Source organism: Pinus tabuliformis, chromosome 6 (genome assembly GCF_031772625.1).
Source record: "Pinus tabuliformis cultivar Carrire ecotype Pingquan chromosome 6, CPIR1, whole genome shotgun sequence".
Lineage (NCBI taxonomy): Eukaryota > Viridiplantae > Streptophyta > Pinopsida > Pinales > Pinaceae > Pinus > Pinus tabuliformis.
The window spans coordinates 1,375,895,429-1,375,922,712 of record NC_142292.1 but is presented as its reverse complement, the minus strand read 5'-3'; the positions used below and the strand labels follow the sequence as shown (position 1 = coordinate 1,375,922,712).

The following is a 27,284-nucleotide window of genomic DNA, read 5'->3' as shown; positions in this document are numbered from 1 at the left end:
CATTCTACTATTCTAGTTGTTGAGTCATCCCCCAGGTAGACATCCCCTCCATCATATTCTTCGTACTCATAAAACCACTCCTCGTGGGGTGTCACATATTAATATTCTCTTGAGTTGATCAACCACTCCTCATGATCTAATTGTGCACATGTTAAAGCTAAGTACACATCCCCTCTTTCGCTCAAACAAGTCCTTCCTTTAGTCAACTACTCGTTAGATCCATTGCTCTACTCAATATCATTCAAATTGCAACCTCTGTTGTCACGTCATGATTTACCACAATTCTAACATCTTCTAATTAACTAACTAGGAGACTTAGATATTCCCTTCGACCTAGATCTTTATTTGGAGAATTTACTTTTATCTCTATTGATTAGTCAACCTATCATTGAAAACACATATTTGTTCATACTTCTATGCTCTTTTTCACTTGAATAAATAAAGGGTTTTTTAGAGTGGAAGCATTGTTGATTTTAACACATAGCTCAATGGTTGTACCAAGTAGCATGGAGGTTAAAGACCTAAGAGGCCAAGAAAATTGATTAAGGAGAATTTGGAACTCAAAATTACATTCAAATCATAAGCCTTACAACCATAATAAGAATCAAGAGACAAAGTTCTTAGTCGCTGAGAATTGGTGAATTTTAATTTTTTTTATTGGCCTTATTATGATTTCCTTGTTGGGTAACTATCAGGTGCAGGTTACATTATATAGTAATGGGAAATTAGTTATCATATTGCTAGCCTTACAACCATTCGAAGGATCCTAAGAACATAACAATCCATTTCAAATGGAGTTGGAGACCTAAAATTGATTTGAATATTGAGAACTAACATTTGTTTACCATAGCATAGTCATCTGGCTTCTTATGTGTAGGTTTTGTAAGTGAAGGAACCAACTAGATAATTTAGGTCATAGGTTGCACGGAGAACAATATTTGTATCCTTAAAAAGTATAAATATCCTTGTACTAAGTAGAGGATGGAGGCCTAGTAACCTCCAAACGATATAGTATTGTGTCCAAGCCTAAGAACATAGTTTAGAGAGAGAAAAGTACTTAAATTGTGTAAAAGATCTCTGTTTTTTTTTTTTGACATTAACGGTTATAGCTTTTATTTATGGCGGCAAACTGCCTGCCGCTAGCGTTTACATTTCAGTTTGTCCAAACTGTTCAGCAATTACATTTCAGTGAGTTCATAATCTGTTCTGTCCAACTCACGCCAAGAACAGGAAATCTCACAACAGACTAACAGAGAATCCGCCTAGTGAAGGATGTGCCCGGCTTTGATCACTATAACGACTGAGTTCGACGGCCTTCTTTGGACAAACCCTGAAGCAGCGCGCAATGGAGAGTCGAGCTTGAATGAGACCTCGGTTTCTTTGGAGGATATACAGGCGGCATAAGCATCTTCAACGCACAAGTTGCCATTCTTGAAACTGCAGAACGATTGATTCCATTGGGGAATGAAAAGCTTTGATGGTATTCAGATATGAATGGAAGTCATTGTTCGGATGTGAGAACAGTGGAGATTCTGGACAGGATCTGAGATGATTTTAGAGGAGATAGGGTTTGCGAGAGGAGATTTGACAGGAGAGAGGGTGTTAATAAAGGAATTGTCTAAGAGCATCCTGAGATCAAGACTATAAGCTTTGCAATTACCTTGAGGGAAGGACCCATGGAACAGAGTATGGCGGAGCAGCGAAAAAACCAGAGGCTTAGAAAGGAGCAGCTGATCGAACAGAATGAACCTTATGGGATAGGACAGAAGGATTCCCTCGAATTAACCACCAGAGCTCTACGGTTGCAGAGGGAGCCAAGATTGGCCTCCAAATCTGCTTGAGAATTGAGCCCCCTTAGTATGTGATAGAAGGAGATTTTCCTGAACTTGGGCAGTAAGAGGTGAATTTTTTGGATAACAGTGGCTAAATGGACCTGATGAGGAGCCTTATGAGAGGACATTGCTTGGATAATGAGCCTAGAGTCTCCAAATACACAGAGAGAGAGAATGTTCCGATTAATCGCCAGGTTCAGTCCTTGCCACAGTGCTAGAGCCTCTGCTCTATTGTTGGTTTCGGTGCCCAGGCCCCAATGGAATCGCAGTTCTGTTGATCCTCCTGGTTTCAAGAGCACCCCGCCACTGCCTGCCGCCCCGGGGTTTCCTTTAGAAGCCCCATCGAAGAACAAACAGTATTCATCTAAGGCTGATCTCCACTTTATAAACTCCTGTTCCTCCAGCCTGATCTCCCAATTGGCATGGATAGGAGCAGAAGGTGTGGGTCTTTCGTTCAGATTCGGTGCCAATTCTTGGAGCCATTGCTCCTCTTCTTTGAGCAACTTCAGTTCATTCCTGGCAGTAGAGTTGACTTCCAAAACCTCGCTTAGCAGAGCTTTGATTTTAGAAATTACTCTTGTAGGATTGCAGCTTTCTCCTCTGAAGATCCTATTATTTCTCTCCAACCACAGCTTCCAGCATATAAATTTAGGGATCCACATCCAGCTTATTTTGAGAAGACTTTTTTTTTTAAGGCAAAAGGGATATAGAATGACCCAGGTTCGGAAAAGATTAGAGATGCTTTCTGGAAGAACTAAATCTGCATGGTTTAACCTCAGAACTCCCCTCCAAACTACCTGAGCAAAAGGGCAGAGCAACAGCATATGGTTGACATTTTCTTTAGCAGCCAAACAAAGGGAACATCTGGAGGGCCCTTCCATCCCTCTTCTTCTCAAGTTGTCTCTGGTGAGAATTCTATTGTGCGCAACAGTTCAACAGAAAAAGTCAATTTTGGGGAGAGAGGGGAAATCCCATATAAATTTCCATATAGTTGGGTTAGGAGGAGCATAAGGGACAGCCAGAATACTTTTGTAACCTTCGGCAGCTGTGTAAGAGCCTGAGAGGGAGCCCCAGCCTCTTTTGTCTTTAGAAGTGGCCTTTGAGGGAGACTTGCCTTGAAGCATATCCAGCAGAAGTGAAGCTTCCCCCTGCAACCTATGAGGTATCTCTCCCAAATTCCAACAGTCCCAAAGCCTATCAGTGTCGTTCTTCCAGGTGGAAATGTCCCACAAGGTGTGCAAGTTGGAGGACTGAAGCCAAGCTCTGATATTTGCCAGCCCCTCCACTTGAATCAGAGGTTGGTCTCCAAGAATTGAATCTTCCCAGATTTTAATTTTTCTCCCATTACCTGGGATCCAGTAAAGTTGCTGGCTGAACTGCTCCATAGCATGATTGCAGAGATTGAAGATCGGGGATCCTTTTAAGGTTCTTGGAGGCTTATCCAGGCATCTCAAGCGTTGACCTTGGTAGTATTTCTTCCAGATGACTCTTTTGCTCCAACTTGATTTACCGGAAACTAAGTTCCACAAAATCTTGGATCCCAAAGCAAGGTTTTGAGCAGCCAAGTTACGCAGATGGAGGCCGCCTTCCAGGAGAGGTTTCTTGATGGTTTCCCAATTCACTAAATGGATCCTTCGGTCGTTGTTGTTCCCACCTTCCCAAAGAAATCTTCTCAACAAACTGTCCATTTTGCTGAGAAAGGATTTGGGGGCGAGGAGAATTGAGTTTTGGTAAAGCGGCATACTTATAAGGACTGACTTCATCAGGATGACTTTCCCTGCATTATTCAGCCATGAGGCACCCCAAGCTTGAATTCTGTTCTTTAACTTATCGAGCAGCGGCATCCAATGGGCAAGTTTGGGTTTGATTTTGAATATGGGGATCCCGAGATATTTAAAAGACTCCCAATTACGATTTCCATCCATTTCTAAAAGCCTTGCAATGTCAGACAGCTCCTTGATCGTGCAGTTCCAGCCATAGATTGAACATTTCCGATAGTTAATTTTACTTCCTGAAATCGATTTGTAAATGTCCAGCTCCTTCTTGAAAGATCTGGCAGAGATTAGGCTGGCTCCTCCAAGCAGCAAAGTGTCATCTGCGAACTGTGCATGGTTGATATCCTTCACTCTCTGTGTCGTTCTAAGGCCCGGTAAAATTTGCATCTTCTGGTTGTGGTCAAGCTGGAAACTGAGGACCGAGGCCTGAATAGCATAAAGGAGAGGAGACAGGGGACAGCCTTGTCTGAGGCCTCTAGAGGCTTGGAAGAAGTCAGTTGAGCGGCCATTGACCAACGGAGCGATCCATGGCGAGGCAATACAGGCATTCACCCAGCTTATGAAGTCGGATGAGAAACCTAGATTCTTCATTACATTGAAGAAAAAATCATGTCTTACCCTATCAAAAGCATTAGACAGATCGAGCTTAATAACCATACCTTTCTCTTTTCTTTGGCAACTTGAATGGACAGCTTCTTGCACCAGCACAATGTTGTCCAAGATCTTTCTTCCTTTTATGAATCCGCCTTGATTTTCAGGGATGATGGTTGGCAAAATATTCTTTAACCTGTTGGCAATTATTTTGGAGACCAGCTTGTAGCTAGAGTTGCACAATGATATGGGCCTAAATCTGCTAAAGTCAGCAGCGCCTTTCTCCTTTGGGATCAATGCTAGAAATGCCGAATTGATGCCACCGCCCAGCTTTGCACAGTTCTGGGTTTTTCTGACCATTCTTAGTAAATCTTTGTTGATTGTCGACCAGCAGGCCAAGTAAAACCTGACAGTGAACCCATCAGGTCCTGGGGCTTTATCAGGCTCCATAGAATCCAGAATATGCTTAATTTCATCCAAGCTGATCGGAACAGTCAGCATGGCGTTGTCCGAGTCCTTTACGCTATTGGGAATTAAATCCATCGGATAGGCCTGGGGGTCTATAGGGTTTTCTTCAGGAGCCGAATAAAGATCTTTGAAGAAAGAATAAGCAGCTCTCTTAATGCCATCAAAATCCTTTATAACTGTGTTTCGGTATTGTATCTCAGAAACTGTTTTGAAGTGCTTTCTGGCTTCGGCTTTCTTGTGAAAGAAGCTGGTGTTCCTGTCTCCGGACTTTAACCATAAGTTTCTAGATTTCTGTCTCCAAAATTCTTCCTCCTCCCTGCTAGATTTGTGAACCATTTTTTGCAGCTCGACTTCTTTTTGAAGGAGATTTTGCGTTACAGGACTGTTCTCCATTGCTGTTTGATGGGCTGCAAGTTTGTTGAGAGATTCTTTTCTTTTGGCAGTGGGTGTTTCCAATATTTTTCCCACTCCTTAAGACTTCTTTTTAAAACTCTAATTTTCTCTTCCCACACAAAGAAAGGGGAACCACGGACAGGCCTATTCCAGGCATCCGAGACTACATCTTGAAATCCTTCTTGCTGAATCCACAGAGGGCTGAACCTGAATGGAATGGGGCCTAAATTACCATCCAGTGAAAGCTCAAGTAGGATAGGCTTATGATCAGAAATGAGGTTTGGAAGAATTTTAGAAGTGGCCATTAGTCCGCAAGTCAGGAAGGATGAATGGACAAGGAATCTGTCCAAATGGGCAGCTATATGATTTGGGGCTAATATTTTGTTGGACCAGGTGAATTTGCCTGAAGTAGGTTTTATATCCTCCAGGTCCCAGCCCAGCATAATATCTTCAACCCATTCTCTAGCAGGGTCCCTTACAATGGAGCCTCCCTTTTTCTCACCAGAAGCAAGGGTGACATTCAGATCCCCTGCAATGATAATATTCCCTGGATTTTGTTCTGAAAGAAAAGATTGAATCGAGTTCCAACAAAAAAAAATTTCCCCTGGCAAAATAGGAGCATATACATTAAACATACTTACCTGTTGACCAGAATCTTTGTGAAGGAGCTGAGTGAAAAGCCAATGGGGATTTCTTTTTTCTTGAATGAGATCATAAATGGAGCTGTTCCAGAAGGTGGCTATTCCACCAGAAGCACCTCTTGTGCTAATTGCTCTTCCTGGACCTTTTTGCCAAAATACTTTACTGGATTGGAGGAGAAGGGGTTCCTCCAGCTTAGTCTCCTGGATGAGAAGGATTTCAGGCGAATATATTCCCACTATGTCTTTGACGGCTTCCTCTTTCAACCTGCTGCCTAATCCTCTACAATTCCAGGAGACGTATTTCATTATTTACTGGTTTGGGGGATTGAGGCTCCTTTTGGAGCCCTGTTACTCTTGCGCCCAGATCTCGTATTCATCATTCCTTTTAGGGTTTTTTGAGAACCTTGGAGAACATCTAGGTAAGTTTTTTCCTCATGCTATTTCTTCTTGGATTTCCGGCCCCTTGTCGATTTAATAGGAGTGACTTGCGAGTTATCTGTTTCAGAATCTCTCTCTTCCGAGTCCTCCTCAGATTCGGAGGTAAGGTTGATGTGCTCTTCATTACCTTCTTTCCCCTGCTGACCATCATCAACCGGAGGAGCCGATGATTCTCCTTCAATATCTTTCACTTGCTTCGACTTATTTCCAGTTTCCTCTTGTGTCTCCATGGTTTCCACCTGTTCTCCTGAGGAGGAGCCATCTTTGATTTCAGCATTGGACTTTGGATTAGATTGGGGTTTCCCCAGCGATGCAGAGGTATTCTTCCCCGGGGGTTTTGGGACAGCCTTTCCCTTTTTAATTTCTTTCCATCCTTCCTCTTCAACCGTGGTCCTTGCTGAAGCTTTTGGGCAGTCACGCTGGAAATTTCCATGCTCATGACAGGTTCGGCATTTGAACGGCAACTGCTCGTAATCCAGCTTCTGATAATGCTGCCTTTCTCCAACTGATAGCTTGACCGCTTCGGGCAGACCGGCCTCCAGATCGACTTCCACACAGATTTTGGCGCAGGTATATTGGCCCTTGTGATCAGCTTTATCAATGAAACGACCCAGCCCATTTCTGATCTTCTGCAGGGATTGATAGCTCCAGCAATGTATCGGGAGATTCGGGAGGCGAACCCAGACCGGCGCCTCCTTAGGGACATCTACGGAGGGGTCGAAGTCGGGGCTCCATTTGTTTAGGTACAGGCCTTGATTTCCCATAAAATACGGCCCGTTTCTGAACACCAAATCCCGATCTTCTTTGGTTGTGAATTCAAAAATGAAGTAGCCTCGTCGCACAGCATAACAGATCACATTGTTTTTTAGCTGAGGTCTCCAGTTCCTCTGAATCCATTCGTCCGTGATTTTTGTGGATGGCCAGCGGCCCATAAACTGCCCTACTAGGCCTCTGTCAGACAGAGCTAGGGCGATTTTGATCGATTGTTCCTCTGGGAGAGCAATCTCAGGTATCTCTTCAAGTTTCTTAATGAACTTCGGCGCCTCTGATGTTTTGCGTTTCTTCCTTTGCTGTTTTAATAAACTGCTGAAGGCTTCTGCAGGTGAGATTGGAGGGGTGGGAGCGGCCTCCCCGCCCCCTGGTCCGCTCATGGCGTCGATCGTTGGCGGCTGTGGCTGTTGCAATCCGTTCAGCAGAGCCGCGCGCGGCTAGGTCTTCTCGGTAGAGTAAATATTCACTAGTGTGTAAAATATCTCTGTTAGTGAACCGAGTGGAGTATAATTCCCTCATTTACAGATCATTTTGGTTTATGTGTTATTGATGGATTCATTCCAGATGGTGTAGACCAAATCAATGCATTTAGTAGTTGTGATCCATGGCTACTTCTGCCTGAAGGAACTTCAACCATTTATTGCAAAACCCAAAGAGCACTTCCTAAATTTCTTGGTTCGTATATAGTCCAAACATCCATATCATCAATATATCTATGCCACTCATGAATTTTATGTAAAATGTGTGTCGAGGTACAAGGCTAACCACAACAAACTTGTTTTCCTTCTCTGGCCATGTTCTCTTCCAATATTCTCTTAGCGAATGCAATTAGTATGAGAAATTTTCTATGGTGTGCCTTATATATGAGAAAGGGTACTTTGTTTTCCCATGGTGTGCCTTGCAAATTAGATAAGGTTGACCCAAACTTAAACAAGAACGCAATAAATCATAGATATAACCATAAATACAAAGATGCGGTAGAAATAACACTTCATTTCATTAATATCAAATATTGAAATATGCTTACAAACAGAATGGAAATAAACTAGCTAGGGCAATGGTAACTTATCTCTAAGAAGAGATGTGGCAGATACATGCCTCTCAACTGTGTTACATGAGGCTTGAAGGCCTATTTATTATTGAGAAACAATGAAATATCCTAAACATCCAAAAATATAACCCTAGGATATGAAGTGCCAAAACTATGGGCCCCGTTTGGGTAAATTGGTACATCAACTTCCCGGAGTCGTAATTATGGCATACAATATCTATTTGATGCGCAGAATACCTCGTTAAAAATATATATCCAAGGACTACAACTTTCAATTGGAAACATGAGTCTTCAATTATTATTTATCACATTTTTCCCAAAAAAGGTCGTTTAGGGCCTCAAAACGGCTCTGGAAGTTCAAGACCCGAAAAACTGCCAAAAATAGTAAATTGTGCTACAATTAAAGAAACTAAAAAATTGGAAGAGACGATGATGGGGGTCCAAGTGGAAAGGTGGGTGGCCACTAACATCCACCTAGACCATTCCTCCCCCCTTATGAAGCAATGGTTGCAATTGTGTTGAGTGCCTCCAGTAGATGGGAAACTTTTGTTGAACTTGGTCCCTCGTGAGCCATTTGCCTTGGTGTCAGAGTTGGCCAGCTTTGACAACTCGATATAGTTGGATCTTCTACTAGAAATTGTTCTTGATATGGGTTTACATAATCCTATCAGTTGTGGCCGACTCCATGCAGTCTAGGTTTAACTTTGTTGGTGTGATTTGTTCTACAATGTATGATGTGTCCAATAATGGTGGGAAGTATGGTCGAAGGTGGTCCACATTGAACAATGGGGTGCAAGCCAAGGAATGGGGGAATGTTGAGCTCAAAATAATTGTCTCCCAAAGCCTTGGTAATGGTGTAAGGACCATATCATAATGGTTTGAGCTTCTGATATGCTCTGGTAAGGTCTTCTTTCTGAAAATGCAACCACACTTTGTCACCCACCTGAAACTTGTGTGGCACCCAATGTTGAACATGTTGTTGCTTGTACTTGTCGTTTGGCTTCTCCATGATGTCATGAACCTAATGGCAGATTTTTTAGATGTGTTCAATAAATCTGATCACTTTATCATCCTCGGACAATACATGTGTGGATTATGTATGTGTAGTCGCATGAGGCATGGCAACATCAATCGGACACAATGACTAAAATCCTAGACCCACTTGAAAGGGACTACGACTAATTGAGCTATGGAGGGTTGTATTATAACTATGGTGCACATATGGAAGACTCTCATCCCAGGTTCATGGATTCTTGGAGTTTTATATGTGAAGTATGTGCACTATCATCCTATTGATGACCTTCATCTGGCTATCAACCAGTGGATGGAAGGCAATCAACTTGGTGAGCTTGGTGTCCAATAGTGTCCAGAGGCTTGACTAGAATGTGGTCAGGAACTTGTTATCTTGATATGATATAATGGTTTGCGAGATCCCAAACTGTACCCACACTCGTTCAAAGAAGAGTTTAGAAGTGTCCTTTGTTGTGATACTCTTATTGCAGACCGAAAATATATTCATCTTAGAAAATTTGTCCACGACCACAAATACACAGTCATTTCCATGCTTGTTAGAATGGAGGCCATGCATATAGTCCATGGATATGGATTCCCACAGTTGGGTGGGAGTAGGCAGAGGAGTGTACAGGCCTTGCTTCTTGATGGTTGGCTTGGAGATGGTGCATGCAGTGCTAGATGTGATATATTTCCCGGCATCCAGTCAGAGTTTTAGCCAATAAGATTAATTTTGTAGTATAGCCACATTTTTCTACACACCAAAGTGTCCTGCAACCTGACTATAGTGTGCCTCCCAATTCAGCTTGGCATGCTCGCTTGAGGAAACACAAAGGTGGCCTAGGTAGCATAATAATGCATCCTAGAGGTGTAAATCATGAACTTGCTTTCCATCTACTAGAATCTGGTATGTGAAGGCGAACTCTGATCATTTTTGTTTAGTTGAGGCCATCCAGAGGTCTCATTGCCACAAGAGTTGAGAACAGCGGTCATTGTTGCCACTAGGTGTCGACTGAGGCAATCTGCAACATGATTAGTGTTTCCATTTTTTATTTAATGTTCAAGTGGAATTTTTTCAGATATGTAGACCACTTATGATGGCGATCGTTCTACAACTTCTCTTGTGTTTGTATAAATTGAAGAGGTCGATGATCAGTGTGGATGACCATCCCCTTCCCCAGAATGTAATGCTTCCATTTCTAGCAAGCCTGCATGATGGAATACATCTCTTTATCATAGGTGGAGTACTTACGAATTGTATCAAAAATTGTGTCACTATGATACGCCATTGGATGCTCGTGCTAGGTGAGGACTACACCAATAGCATAATCAGAGGCGTCTGTCTCAATTTTAAATGGATGTTGCAGGTCAGGTAATGTGAGTACCAGTGCAAAGTAGAGGTGGTGCTTCAACACAGCGAACGCCTTCTGTTGGGACTTGAACAAGGAAAAACTTTCTTTCACCATGCCCTTAGTAACCTGACTCAAAGGACAGGTGATATGGGAGAATCCCAACATGAACCTCTGATAAAAATTTGTAAGGCTCAAAAAGATACGAAGCTCTGTTAGACTAGTCGGGGCTAGCCAATCCTAAACAATTTGGATCTTAGTTGGATCCACATGCACGCCATAGCCATCTATGACGTAACCCAGAAATTGGACCTAGCTCATGCAAAAGGTACATTTCTCAAAGTTGGCACACAATTTATGTTGAAGGGTTTGAAAGACCTGTCGAATGTGTTGCAAGTGTTCTTCCCAACTCTTGTTGAAGATAAGGATGTTGTCAAGATAAACAATCATGAATGATTTGGTGAAGGGCTACAATATGTCATTCATTACTTTCATAAAAGTAGCAGGGGCATTTTTCAACCCAAAGCGCATAACCAACCATTCAAAAAGGCCTTCCTTGGTTTTGAAGGCAGTCTTCCATATATATGTGGGCTCTATTGGCACCTGGTGATAACCAGACTTCATATAGATCTTGCTAGAATACTTGGCCACCTTGATTTGGTCAAGAAGGTCATCAATCAGTGGGATTGGATACTTGTTCCTGATAGTGATTTTGTTTAGTGACCAATAATCAATGCAAAGCCTCCACAACCCAGCATTATTCTGTATAAGTACAATCAGGTTCCCATAAGGCGAGGAACTTGGTTGGATGTGCCCTTTTTGCAGAAACTCCTAGATTTTCCACTTGACGCCTTCATTTTCTATAATTGAGTGAAGATATATCATCCTATTGGGTAGAGGTGCTCCAGGATATAGATTGATCGAATGCTTGACCTGACAGTGCAAGGGTACCCCTTTCGGTGAGGAGAAGATGTCCCTATATTCCTCCACAATTGTATCCACCTGCTTCTGATGCGTGGAGGAACCCTTCTTGGGGGACATGGATGTGGCTATGATATTCCCCTTACTTTGAGAGAGAATCTTAAAGAAAAAAAAATTCACAGTCTGGGAGATGACCTTACTGCATTGCTTAGCAGAGATCAAAGAGATGGCGGTAGGTGGGGCTAATTTCAGCATCCTATATAACTTATTACCCAAATAAATAATAACATAGTGATGTCTAAACTCATATACACCATGTCACTTCCACAAGTATGGTCGTCACAACAATACATCAAAGAATTCAAGAGGAGAAACATCACACAGTACCTCATCCGTGAAGGGCTTGATGTTGTAGGGAAGGCGGCACTGTTGGCTGACGCAAAGATCTCATCCTTGGTGAAGCCACTCAATGGTATACAGTTGCGGATGTGTTTTAGTTGGTAGACCCAGCCTCTTCATGACCTCTACTGAAATGAGGTTCTTTTAGATCCCGCTGTCAACAATGAACTACAGTAGAGAACCCTTCACTCACATCTGTGAGTGGAAGAGGCACTCTCCCTCCTCTGGATCTTCAGTCTCATTCTTCTAGATCTTCATGGTCACCAGGGTGGCACTTGGATCCGCATCAATGATCTACGTACCTTTGTCATTCCCCTTTTTGGGTTCTGAGTCAGAGTTAGAACATGCATCTTATTCGGAAGCCTTTAGCTCGGCCACCAGTGACTTCTTGTCCCGACACTCACTTGTGTTGTCATTGGAGCTCTTATGGAACTCACACCATTTTCTCGTGTCCTTCTTTGTCTTCGAGGTGTTTTTCTTTGCTTGCAACTTCGGTGGTTTGTCCTGGGTCACCCTGCCTTGGCGTTTTCCTTTTCTCTGCGGTTTGGGGGTGCCTTTCTCTTACTTCTGGTTCGCAAATACAAAGTCTCGCTTCTTCTGTTTAAACTTCTGCTCAATCTTGATAACGTATCAATAAGTTGTGCCAAGCGACAAGATGTCCAGGAACTCCATCTCATCCTGGATGTATCTGTGTAAACAGTGGTGGTACTTGAGCACCAAATTTCACTCATAATCCTTGATACCCAACTTCGTACGAAGGGTGTGCAAAACATTGGTAAACCTGACATGTCTTGGTCCCTTCCCTGCCACAACGTGGTCCACTTTAGGTATTTATCCTCATAACTTCCCACAAACTAGTACTACTCCTTGATGGCATCTTAGAACAAATTCCAAGTGGGTGTGGCTAAAAATTGTGAGGGTGTACTTTCATCCTTCTTCTAACAATAGGTTTCTAACCAGTCCTTAACGTGGGGGGTGGCTTTAAGAAGTGAAAAAGGAATATTTTCCCGACTGGAAAATCCATGAAAAGAAAAATATCATTTTAATATATTTAACCATTTATCTACGGCGTCCACATCTATCTAAACTTAAAATATGGGGATGTCAAAGTTAACTTGTACCTTAAAAAGGCATGGCGCTTCCAGAGTGGTTGCTAGAAGAAGATGCATCGCCTTTGGGTAGTCGTTGAAGGATCTAGGCAAAGTTGTCCATCATCGCGTTCCTTTTTCGCTCTAGGGCTTCTTCGAGCAATATTTTGAAAGGATCTCTTGCCCCATTGTATTTATTCTCTTCCACCATGGGAGGTCGTCGAGATTTGTGAGGATGGTCTTGAAAAGGTTCAACCAATTCAAGCCGTAACTCCTTATATCCAGACCTTGTTGGGGACATGCAAAGGAAAACAAAGAAAGAGCATACTGCTCTTATACAACTGATCCTAACTTTAAAAAGAACACGAAAAATCACATATATAACCATAAATACATAGATGCAGTAGAAATAACACTTCATTTCATTAATATAAAATGTTGAAATATACTTACAAACATAATGGAAATAAACTAGCTCGAGAGACGGTAGCTTATCTCTGAGAAGAGATCTGGTGGCTACATGCCTCTGATTTGTGTTAAATTGAGGCTCAAAGGCCTATTTATTATTGAGAAACAATGAAAAACCGTAAACATCCAAAAACCTAACCCTAGGAGATGAAGCGCCAAAACTATGGGCCCCGTTTGGGTAAATTGGTACATCTACTTCCTGGGGTTGTAACTTTGGTATACGATATCTATTTGACACACACAATACCTCGTTAAAAATATATATCTAAGGAATACAACTTTCTAGCAGAAAACATTAGTGAAAGATTCATGTTTGCCCCGGTTTTCCCAAAAAAACATCGTCTAGGGCCTCAAAACGTCTCTGGAAGTTTAGGACCCGAAAAACTACCAAAAATAGTAAATTGTGCTACAATTAAGGAAAATGAAAAACTGAAATAGAGAGTGGTGGGGGTCCAATTGGAATAGGAGGGTGGCCACCAACATCCACCTGGATTAAAGGCACCCAAAACCAATTCGTCTAAGCCATAAAATTTTCATTATGTCCATCTATGTCAATAACTAATCATCAAGGTGATCATGTGGAAAAGGCATATGAATCCTCTTAAGACTTACAGTCTACCTCTCGTGCAAATTTTTGGGGCCACCCTATGATCTAAACTGAGATGTTGAGCTTAGAAAATTAATTTACTAATATATAAAATTAAATATCATATAAATAATATTTTAGTAATAGGGATCAGTTTAAATGTAACAATATCATATTTTTAATTATTGGGAAATACTTTTTAATGCTAAAAAATTGTTGATTTTCATTGATTATTATTTTATTGTTGTTCTTCCAAGTATTGCTATTAGGGTCACAAAAAAGGACACATCACACATTAATTTTTATTTTAGTTTTTTAAAGTGTTTCATTGTTAGCCTTAGAAATTTTTGTAACTTTAAAAAACCTTACTAACCTCACTTTAGAATCAATGCTTGTAAGCATCATATAATCATGAAAAGTTTGGATACCTGACTTTGTTCTTAGATATTTGACTAGGTTTTCATTTTGGAATGTTGCTTGGCTAAGAGTCATTTTTTTGACAATAGAAATGTTGTTTTATCCATGTTCAACCATTGATATATTAATGCCTAAGCATCATTTCCATTGCATAAAAATCATTTTGAGGTATATTTGGATTCTAACATGCCTAACATGTTTTGAAGTAGGACCTAAGTGTAATGTGCCTAAGTCTAATGTGCAACAGATATATATTCTTTTTCAACCAAATGGCCCTCATCTCACATGCTCAACGAAATTGAACATAAGTCGACATCATGGATCACTAAAGGGGAGAAACATGCTACATCACTATAAGGAACATTACAACTTTCTCCATTAATTCATCATCACATAACCTTCTGAAAAAACAAGTGTAATACATCAATTCATACATAATAATCCATGAATCCTAAATACAATACATAACATAAGTGCAACTAAGAACCTGTGCGTTATGAAAAATGCACCAAATCCAATAATAAGCACATGATTAACTCTCACTTCATCCAATTCCATGGAGGACATCTAAATCCCATTTCTATTGCCTAAACACCAATTTTCATAGGGTGAAAATATTCATATGAGGAAATTACTTATCTCTTAAGGTGTCAGTTAAGGGTATACAACTGATAAGGACACGTAGGTTTATAGAGATTACAAATAATTTGGGGCATATGGTTTTATATGGGATTGATTTTAAGGTTAATTAGGGATCATTACAAATATAATAGTAGTTGATACAATTATAGTGGTTAGAAGGTTTTGTTTAAAGGGTTTGTGTGTGTACAGGGGTTTAAGGTTAAGGTCAATTAGGGGTAGGGGAATTACATGGATTGGGATGAAGAGAGATTAGTGATTTAGTAGTTAACGCTAAGTTACTGGGGTTGTAACCATCAAGGGTTACGGACATTCATGAGACTATATGGGGTTATATAATTATATGATAAGGTAAGTTAGATGCTAGTGGGGTTGTAAAATTGCCTATGGTAAGTATGTGGTAATTTTCCCACTTGGTTATTGCTAGTAAGGAGCTCTTGGGGTTATATATCCAGGCTAGGAGCACCATGGGAGAAATGGACCAATGAATGGGTAAGTAGGGGGGTGTCATAAATGTAATATTTTACTACAATTCCACGTGTATTTATCCCAAATAATTTGTATCCCATTGTATTATGCTCCATATGTTATTTTCCAAGCGTTGTGGAGAGGCATGTCGTCTCCATGAAAGTCTTATATTCATGCGAAGACTGGGAAGGGATTTATTCCACCTTTGGGGAAATATTATTCATTCTATCATGTGAGAGTTGATGGTGAGGTATCTTAATATGTTGATGCTAAGAATCCATTGTTCCAAAGGTGAACTTATTGCCTTAGTTTTGTTTCCATAAATGTATGAGGAAATTATAATTGCTTTTATAGGTATTGGATGAATTTCAATTGAGATTCTTTGGTTCCCAACATTAGATTTTTCCTAGCTAGCCTCAATTGGAGCATTAGAGGGAAGTTGGATAGACAAAGGGACTATTTAGAACTAAAGGGGATCATATTACTTGTGTTATGCAAAACTTTAAAGGAGGAAAGAGAGGTTGTTGAGCAGGATTGTTGCTACAAATATGTGGTGAAATTTAAATTCCCTAGTTATAAGATTAAAAAATGGACTTGAGTAAGGAAAACTATATTAATAGCCAATAAATTCACCCTTGTTTCATTGCTTGGCATAGGGGTGGTACCTACACGAGTTGGTATCAATCACTAGGAGGAACAGTGATCCCATGGAGCTATTTTCCCAATCATCATCTTATAATAGATAAGTAATATGATGTTTATTGTTATATATTGATGAATAATGTTGTTGTCTCTACTAATACGAAGATTATGTGCTTATTACTGTTGAATTTTGTAGCTATTCTTGGTCTTCATAAAGTTTCATTTGTACTTGTAATAATGAAATATAAATTACATTTGTAAAATAAAATTTATTTGAAGCATGTTCTTCATGCTTCCAAGAAAAGGAAAATATTTATTGATTTCATATTCAAAATAAAAATTTTATAAGGCATGTTCTTCATGGCCTTAAAAAAAGCAAGAAAATGAAAATTTAAATTTTCATTCTAGACACCATAATATGCCCAAGTCGGCCTGCAAGTGATGAAGTCGACCCTTCCCCAAGAGGCACCTATTTGACCTCTTCCAATATGTATAAATCGAGACCACTTGATCTCCACTCCAAGCAATTTGCATCTCTCATCAATCAAGTATATTTTTTATTTGGTATGGCAAAGGAGGACAAGAAGAAGAAGGTCAAGTTGAAGAGAGAAGAAGAAGTCGATTCCAAGAAGATACCCTCACACATGTGATCCTTCTGTTACCCTAGCATGTGTGAAATTTCCAGTCTGAAGTTTTTGTGGTAAATTTTGGTCACTTGTCTAAAATTTTGAGATAAAGGAGAGGCTGAAATTCATCCCTTGTATAGACCTAAAGTGAGTTTGTGGAAAGGAATCTTGCAGTGATTTTGGTTTTGTTTGAATTGAAATATTGAGGAATCTTGTGGTTATCATATTATTGGTTAGTTTGACTTTGATGTATCTCTCATTGCATTGATTTTCTAAGGAAATGGTTGGTTTGATTTTCCCCCTAGTGGGTTTTCTGAGGGTAAAAATCTTGTCTCTTTGTGCATTGCGATCTCTATTGCTATTCTATTGTCTCTATGGTTGAATTTTTTAATGTGTAATCTCTTGATGATACATTGAAAGTGAAAAATAATCATCTAGTTCATTGGAAGTAATTCTCAAGTTTCTGAAATAAGTGCTAGTATGATTTGCACTAGAAAAATTAGCATGGTATGAGGGCTTTGTGATGAGCCTCTAAATTAGACATAAATTAAGGCCCATGCCTCAATTTAAACATAAATTAAGGCATATGACCATCCTTCATCACATTAAACCTCTCTTTTTGCGTTAGATATTGTATTTTTAACTTCAATATATTCATTAGGAAGGTTTATGAATAATTGCATATTTGTGCCTAAATAATTTTGTGCCTTATATTATTTAATTTTGTGGAATATTATGATAATATTGGGCAGATAATGATGATTTGGAGGAGGAGATAATTTATGGACTTTCTCCCTACTATAGGATGATCACTATTAAATAATAAATCAACAAGATATTATGGAATTATGGCACAGATTGTGGAACTCCAATGATTGAGAAAATCTAGGAGTGTGTTCCCTACCATTTAATGTAGATTCCTAGTATTGGGAACCAGATCGACTAATCAAGGGATTTTGGTGGGGAAAGCTTCCTCCATTCATGGGGAATGATTCCTAATAATTTTGTATAACTACCAAGCCTAATTTTCCTCTACGGGAGGATTTTCATTAGTGTTCTTGTGGAGAGAACTCGTATTTCTGCAGCTCCATTGTATTTTCTTGCAGGGATGTAATTGTCTTGATGAAAATAATGAAGATTGGTGTCATGTTCAGCTTCTAAATATTGTTCTCCTCCATAGGTCTCTGAGCTTCCTTTGAATTTTCCATCCCAGGAGCCTCGGAGCCCTTTTGTATCATTTTCTTTCCTTCTTTTCACTTCTTATTCACATCCATCTCTTTTTTTTATTTCTTTATATTTCTGCATTTAGTATTAATGATTTCTTGTTGTAGGATTGGGTTAAATGGTTGATGTAAGTTATTTTGTAGGATCACAAGAATCATTTCATCCTTGGAAAGAATTTGGAAGGTAATAGTAATCATTGAGCTACTTGGATTAGCTTTCTTATTCTCAAATCTAGATTTATGGAACTCCTTTGTGGCAAAGAACAGTAAATTTTTGCTATTTTTTAGAGAATGCTAATGAGCTTCAATCGAGTTGGTTCCACATGCATTAGATCACAAAAAAATTCTAGTTCATAACAAAAGTTACCCCATTGAATTTTCACTTGATTATGTTAGGAATTTTATAGATTTTCTAGCTCACTAGTTCTTGAATTTCTAGATTTTTGACTAGTAATTTTCTGCTACTTTTTAGAATGGGTTAACATAGGTATTTTTGAGTGATTACACTTGGAATGGGGCCCTAAGATATCCTCGTCAATAAAAAAAAAAAAAAAATCCTATCCAATTTGGATTTGATTATCTTGGTCATTCGATGAATTATAATTTCGTATAGTAAATCTGTAACATCTTGTAGTAAAACAGGGGATCATGTAGGAGAACTAGGGTATCATGTATGAGAACTAGTACATCCTGTAGGAAATCCTATAGCGGCCTGTTTTGAGTCCAAATTGAGAAAAATAATCATTGAAGCTGGGATTAGGCCCCTACTTGACCTCCAAGCCATCAAAATCATTGTACCCCTCTTCCTCCACACCTATCTCCCCTGCCAAAGATCAAGGAAAGATTAGCATTTGCATTTATAAAGCAAAAAGATTTAAAAAAATGAGTTCTTTTATATTTACACATGCACACAGCAGTTAGTACTCTCTAGATCAGATTTCATGCTTATATTAGTTAAAACATCACATGTGACAAATAGGGTTCTTTTGCAATCAAAGTGTGTTAATAAGTAGATAGCGGATTTCATGTTACTTTACAAGCATTTTAAATTCAGTGTTTCATTCCTGCAAATAGGCAGAATTTCTTTTCTCTCATGACAACAAAGGAAGGAAACATTGTATGTTGCACATATAGTGCTGATACTTCTTAAGTTTGTATGAACCTCAGGTTGATAATTAAAGTCGGTAGCCTCGGGAGTTGCAGTATTCTTGTTGCAATGCCGAGGCTCATCACTTGTGAAGGAAAGAGCACAAAGATAATTGTTGAAGAAGGTTTACCTTGACATCACTTTGAAGAAACCCCATATCTACAATAAAGTTGAATCCATGGCTTCTATGAAATCAGAGAACAAGTTGGAAGGGGCTACTAACTTTAGAGATTGGAAGACAAGAATAGATCTAATTCTCACAAGGGAAGATATTTTTGAAATCGTGCAAATGAAAAATAATTGAACCTACATAAGAAGTAGGAAATAAGAAGTACAAGAAATATGACATCACTTCCATGAGAATAATTTTGGACTCCATCAAGGATCCTCTAATTCCACACATCCCAAAGAATGACACTACAAAGAAGATGCACGATGCCATAATTGGTCTATGTACCATCAAAAATATTGGCCAAGTCTTGGGTTTGATAAATGAGCTTCGTGGTATTAGAATGTAAAAGAATGATACAGTGGCTTAATAATTTGTGAGGGTATATTAACCGAGAGATCTACTACAATTTATTGATGAAATTTTGTCTGGCAAGGAATTTGTGATTTCAGCACTCAATGGACTATGAAAGTCATGGGATTCATTTGCATCATGTATAAGCAGTCGAAAGGAAGCTCCACTCTTGGAATAATTATGAGAAACTTGTTCTCAGGAATAATCATGACTTTTTTCTAGAGGAATAAATTCAAAGGAAGAAGAAGATTCCCAAGCATATGCAGCTTGTTCACGGAAAGCTAGAGGAAGGTTCCATCACTTATGGGATTGTGTCCAGAGAATAATCGTGATGTTACAATACATTCCAACTGAGGAGTAGGATGCAGATATCTTAACAAAGGCATTGTCAAGAGGAAAATTCAAATTTCACAAGTGCAAGATAGGGGTGATGAAAAATCCCTTTCTTACTAAGACGGAGTGTTATAAATTGTAGCAATAAAGACTCAATTTGACTTTTACCTTATTCAAATTGAGCAATCCTATTTTCCACATCAACGTGATGACTTGGATTGCAGTTAACTTGTGTGACATGGCCTTGTATACTAGTTAGATCAGTAAATTTGAGTTATATGCTAGAAGTAGAGTTGTGCATGTAGTGATTGATAAAATTTAGCAATCTAGTTCAGCTATTTTTAGTTTAACTCAGTTAATTGATTTAAGTAGCTATTTGATTCAATTAAAGGTCAGTTGAGTAGTAGAATTGTTGTTAACTTAGTGATCTCTCAGTTAAACTAGTCAAACATCTAAAAATACACTAGACATGCATGGAATTTGAATTGCCTAGCTAGAGTGGAGGAAAAGGCACATTGTAATTATCAATTATACTAGTTGAGTGTACAGGCTTGGAAGTTAAGCAGGTGAATCATTCCTTGGGATTTGTGCAAGAAAATTGGATGAAATTCCTATCTTTTAGGAGCTAATTTCCTCAAGGATTTCACAAGGAAATAGGAGCAAGATGGAGCCTTGAATTGGCTAAGTGTTGGCCAAAGCAAGACAATCAATAGGAGAACATGTTTATAGTGTATGGTGTGCTTCAGGATTGAAGCAAGACATTTTAATCATTTCCCATTCTAATTCAATTAATGAAAAGAAACAAAGGGGCTAAGTGTTGGCCAAAGCAAGACAACCAATAGGAGAACAGGTTTATAATGTAGGGTGTGCTTCAGGATTGAAGTAAGACATTTTAATAGTTTCCCATTCTAATTCAATTAATGAAAAGAAACGAAGGGGTTTTTCCTAGTTGGGCTCCCCTGTAAATCATTGTGTTCTTGTGGTTTTGATGGATGCATGTCATTGCATGTGTTTCTAAATTGTGATTTCCATTCCGAAAAATAATAGAGGAAATTCGTAATCTTTTGATTTCAGTTTGATTTCATCTGTAGTATAAAATTTCTATTAATTTCTACACTCAATACCAGAGTATGTGGTTATTCTTATTTTGATTCCTATTATTTTGTATAATCTAATTCATTATCCTTCAACTCAGTCTATATCTTATCTGGTTCTTTCTCACTTGCTAGGACTTCGTTTTTGAAAAAAAAAAATCTCTAGATACCACATCTTGAATATACACAACCATATTATCTTATGGGTTCCAAGCTTATAACCTTTCAGCCCATCTTTACATCCAATAAAGATACACTTTTTAGGTTTCTTTCTAGCTTATTCCCATTTTCCTTTGGAAAGCATATATAAGCATCATAGCCAAATAAATTGAGATGTTTAAGGAAGGGTTTCTTGCCAGTCCATACCTCATGTGGAGTCTTGTCATCCAACATTGATGAAAGTGATTTATTTACTAGTTAACAAGAATTTTCCACTACCTCTACCCAAAATTCCTATCATAACCCATCACCATTGAGAATTATCCTTGATTTTTATCTCAACGTCTAGTTCATCCTTTATGCAACTTAATTCCATTGAGGTTTGTATGGAGCAGTATTATTCTTTATTATATCACACTTCTTACAAAATTATTCAAGCTCATTCCCACAGAATTCTCCACCATTACCTATCCTCAACACCTTAATTTTCTTCTCTATATGATTTTCCATAAGAAACTTACACTCTTTAAATATTTCAAAGACTTTATGTTTCTTCTTGAGAAAATAAATCCATGTATTCCTTGTTAATTCATATTTAAATGAGACATAGTACAAATATTTATTTTGTGGTTGAATCGACATAGGTCCAAATGCACCATTGTGCATTAGTTGTAACATTCCCTTTACACTCGTAGAACCAGACGAGAATGTTACCCAATTCTACTCCCCATATAAGTGATGTTCAGAAAAATCAAATTCTAGAGAGAAATTAGACATACCCTCTATTATATCATCATATTGTAGTAATGAAAGGCCCTTCTCTCCAGTATTTACTAGTATTTGATGCCGAAACATAGTCATTTATCTTGATATTGTAGGAGTTTTTCCTTCTTCTGCTTCACTCTCAAGAACTATTGCGCCCATATCTAATAATGCTTCCTAGTATTCAATATAGAATTTCAATATAACCTCCTCTCAGCAATACCAATTCTCTTTGAACTGTCCTACAGGTATCATTTTCAAATACTATTTTTACATGTGCATCACTCATCTTGCTTAAAAATCAAATTTATGGTCAATCATGGGATGTGTAAAACACTGAGTGTTCTAGTCCTTCTAACCATGAGCTTCATCTTTTCTTAATTCTAGTTATTGAGTCATCTCTTATGAAAACATCACTGCCATCATATCTTTCATACTCACAAAACCACTCCCTATGAGGAGTCATATGAAAGGATGCACCTAAGTTTACCAACCATGCTTCATAATCTACATGTGTACTTGAAGAATCCATGTACACATTCCCTCCTTCATCTAAGGATGTTCTTACTTATGTAGAAGGAGCATCATCATATCCCTTCCCTTTCTTAACAATTTTGGATATTATATAATATTTCTTGTAATGCCCTTATTCTCCATATCTTAAACATACCTTTACAAAATTTCTTGCATATTTAGATCTCCCACTTAAGGACTTACTTTTATTTCTATTACGAGAGCATCCTCTTGTTAATTTTTTAAATTTCAATGCTTAACGCAATCACTTATTCCAAGTCTTCTTCAATTAGCAATCAATTTTCAATATAATTGAATCTTCCCATAAATAATAAGCAATTGTAGATAGAATAGTAAGTCAAATGTACAATATAAGACATCCAAGAACAATAGAGACATAGTATTTGGTCAAAGACCACATTAAAACCCTTTCCAAATTCTTCTTTTATTAGACTGTAATGATCAAATGTTCAGTAGGGAGATACAATGTTCAAGTTCATTAACAAAGAGTCAAATGTCAAGCCTTGACTATCCCAAATATCAATCCAATGTCCAATCAAAGACGAGCCCAAAAGGTCAACTTTGGTCAAAATTCAAATCTGCAAATTTTGGTCAAAGTCAACAATAGAAGAACCAGTCTTGGTCAATGGTCAAATCTACCTCCAAAGAGCTTGGTCAACCAATCAAAATATTTGGCCTTCTTATGATAGTCAAATTAGCCATAAAAAACTCAGTTAAAGGAGAGATAAAACTTTTAGTCAACCTTCAATAGATCTGCGGTCAAACTCAGCCAACGTCTGTAATCAAATTTGGTCAGCTAGCCCAGAAATGTTTGGTCTCCTTCCCAATCAATTTGGCCTTCCAAATCATAGAAAAATTCAGAAATTCCAAGTCAAATGAACCCAACTAAAAGTGAAGTCAAAGTTAGTCAATTTTGTCCCATCAAAAAGTACATAAACCAAATATAAAATTCCTCCTTCCCTTCGCACGTCTGAGATTTGACCTGCAATTGCATATGTAGTATGAACCAATCAAGAGAAGAGATGTGTGCGATGTTATGTCTCTAAATGATGTGACATGACGTGTATTTAAATGAAGTTTATGAGGTGGTTTTTCCTTGCCCAGGCTGACTTGTACTTTTGTGCACATGTGGGTTTGACATTAAAAATAATATTTTCCCTTATGAAAATTAAATTCTTCCCAGGGCTAGTAGGGCCTTCACTAGATGAGGAAGGCTTCCCAATGGAGGAATTTCTCCCTGAGCTCCCAAATTTCAACACCTCATACAAATAAGGTATTTGTGTTATGAATTTCCATGTTTTTCTATCTCATCTCCTCCAATAACAAGGATGAGACTATTTCATTGAAAGTTAAAATAGTTGCATTATTTCCTATGGCATCAACTAAAATATACCATAATTATGATAAAGAAAATAATAAAGTAATGCACTTATCTTCATCTTAATTCTTAATATCAATATATAATAGATAACTTTCCACAACATTGAATGCATTCATATTCTTTTTCATTGAGTCTCCATCCTTCATCCTCAGGTTACATATTTTTCTATAAGTACAATTTTTCACCAAGGACATCGATTGATATAAAGATCCTCCTTATACATTGAGTTATATCAATAATTAGAGATGAAACTATATTATTCTCTTTACCTTTCAACCCAACTTAATACCATTTTCTATTGACATCCCCATCAATGTAACACCAGGATCCACAACGATCCACTGATATTTGTCCACCAAAAGTTCTTCCATTTTGAGCTTCCATATCCAATCTTCCCGTAGAATTTCTTGATCTCTGTTTTTGAACACTTCACCATTTTTTTCACCAAAATGTTTGATTCCACATATCTCCCACTATAACAAGGTATAACATAGGCCTGCATTAAACCCCTTTGCCACAAAAGTGTCTCCTTGAAGCTAAAACTACTTTGATACCAAATGTAGTTTTTAACCTTGTAGATTTAATTGTTTCAAACATATTCCTAACAAAAATCAAATAATATACAATGGAACACACACACACACGTTAACACGGAGATTTTACCATGAAAACTCAAACTAGGAAAAACAGAAATATTTTTCAATATATGTTTTATTTATAGTATTACAACATAATATGTATATCCCATGGAATCCATAAACTAGAAATCCATTTACCCCAGATTAGAATGAAATTGTAGTTCATTAAACAAAATTACAAACTGATGAGTTGAACCACCATGCACCACAAAACCACTAAAAGTGATAATTGTGTGCAAAAAACTATTAAAAAAGGAGGCAAAAAAACTAACCAAAATTTGTTTCAAGGGTGCTATCCTAAACCTCTTGAATATGGGGGAGCTTCGCTCTCCCTTGACTCCCCCCCTCCCTCTCCCCCACCACAACCCATGTGAACAAGAGGGGTTTCCCCTCCTCATGTAACCCCTCATTATGCTTGGTGCAATGTATAGCATGTCAAATTAGTTATGCAAAGAATATGAAACATACCCAACAAAAAGAAGACTATAAATTATACCTTTGAGGTTGTTTCCCTACTTGACCTTACCTCCTCGATATTGAATCCTATGGTTCCACCTTTTCATATAATTTAGTAAACTCATCTAAATCGCTTTCCTCACTCTCTAAACCAAACATCAACTTTTTTTGTTCCTCCTCCTTTGAAGCCTCTTCAATCCTAAAAGTACACATAATTACTTGAAGTTGCATCTTGACTATATATTATTTTCCTTGTCACCAGAACCTATAGTTTATATCCTTTCATTCCATCTTGTAATTGATGAAAATACACTTGAATGCCATGTTATTTAGGTTTATCCTTTTTTGCCTTTGGAGCATGGGCAAAAGCCTCATATCTAAAATCTCTCAAATGTGTGAGTGATGGATTGTTACCAAACTATACTTCCTATCAACCCGTGTTGACCAATGTTGATAAAGGAAACTTATTTACCAAGTAACACACAATGTTGATTGCCTCCGCCAAGAATTCTTGTGCCAATTTTGCACCATTGAGCATGCTCCTTGTCTTTTCCATCAATATCGCGTTCATCCTCTCAGTGAATCCATTATGTTGAGTGGTATATGGAGTAGTTGTTTGACATACTACCTGATGTTATTTGCAAAACTTCTCAATTTACCATATAATTCATCTTTCTTGACATTTTTCAACATCTTTATCTTCCTATTATATATTTTTCCACAAGAAATTTGAACTAGTGAAATTTATTGAAAATATTAGACTTCTTCCTTAGGAAATACAACCATATCTGGAGAAATCGTCAATGAAGAAAAAACATAATATAGAGATCCACCTAGTGCTTGTACTGATATTTGCCCAAATACATAATTATGAACAAGCTATATGATCCCCTTTTCCTTTGTAGTAGAAAATGGGAATTTAATATGATTCTACTTCCCATATAATGTTCATAGAACTCGAATTATATAAATTTTTCAAGAAAATATTCAACCATATCTTTACATTACATAGCTCAAATTCCTTTTCCCTAATGTGTCACATCCTCTAATGCCACAACATGGTTTTATTGACTTGACAAGAAGTTGACCTATCAATTTCAAGAATGATTGCACTACTATATCCAACTGGGTCGACATCTCCCAACAACTTATATGATGTCCCAAATTGAACTCCTCCCATCAATACCATCATACCACAATCCATCTTACATGCATCCTTCTCGAATATAGTATGCACAACTATATCTCCATATCCAAACTTGGAATGTGTAACACACTTGGAAAATTTATATTATGACCATTGTTGAGAATTCGTTGAAATAGACCTCATTCTACTATTCTAGTTGTTGAGTCATCCCCCAGGTATACATACCCTCCATCATATTCTTCGTACACATAAAACCACTCCTCGTGGGGTATCACATAATAATATTCTCTTGAGTTGATCAACCACTCCTCATGATCTAATTGTGCACATGTTAAAGCTAAGTACACATCCCCTCTTTCACTCAAACAAGTCCTTCCTTTAGTCAACTACTCGTCAGATCCATTGCTCTACTCAATATCTTTCAAATTGCAATCTCTGTTGTCACGTCATGATTTACCACAATTCTAACATCTTCTAATTAACTAACTAGGAGACTTAGATATTCCCTTCGACCTAGATCTGTATTTGGAGAATTTACTTTTATCTCTATTGATTAGTCAACCCATCATTGAAAACACATCTTTGTTCATACTTCTACTCTTTTGCACTTGAATAAATAAAGGTTTTTGTAGAGTGGAAGCATTGTTGATTTTACCACATAGCTCAATGGTTGTACCAAGTAGCATGGAGGTTAAAGACCTAAGAGGCCAAGCAAATTGATTAAGGAGAATTTGGAACTCAAAATTACATTCAAATCATAATCCTTACAACCATAATAAGAATCAAGAGACAAAGTTCTTAGTCACTGAGAATTGGTGAATTTTAATTTTTTTTATTGGCCTGATTATGATTTCCTTGTTAGGTAACAATCAGGTGCAGGTTACATTATATAGTAATGGGAAATTAATTATCATATTTCTAGCCTTACAACCATTCAAAGGATCCTAAGAGCATAACAATCCATTTCAAATGGAGTTGGAGACCTAAAATTGATTTGAATATTGAGAACTAACATTTGTTTACCATAGTATAGTCATCTGGCTTCTTATGTGTAGGTTTTGTAAGTGAAGGAACCAACTAGATAATCTAGGTCATAGGTTGCACGGAGAACAATATTTGTATCCTTAAAAAGTATAAATATCCTTGTACTAAGTAGAGGATAGAGGCCTAGTAACCTCCAAACAATATAGTATTGTGTCCAAGCCTAAGAACATAGTTTAGAGAGAGAAAAGTACTTAAATTGTGTAAAAGATCTCTATTAGTGAACCGAGTGGAGTATAATTCCCTCATTTATAGATCATTTTGGTTTATGT

General features: G+C 38.0%; 1 protein-coding gene across 1 annotated transcript; it reads right to left on the bottom strand.

Annotated features, from left to right (window-relative positions):
* Positions 1–5,040: 5,040 nt before the first annotated feature.
* Positions 5,041–6,006, bottom strand: LOC149263758 (uncharacterized). The gene has a single exon (XM_089390304.1). It carries the CDS (start codon positions 6,004–6,006, stop codon positions 5,041–5,043), a length of 966 nt encoding a protein of 321 aa, XP_089246430.1.
* Positions 6,007–27,284: the final 21,278 nt, after the last annotated feature.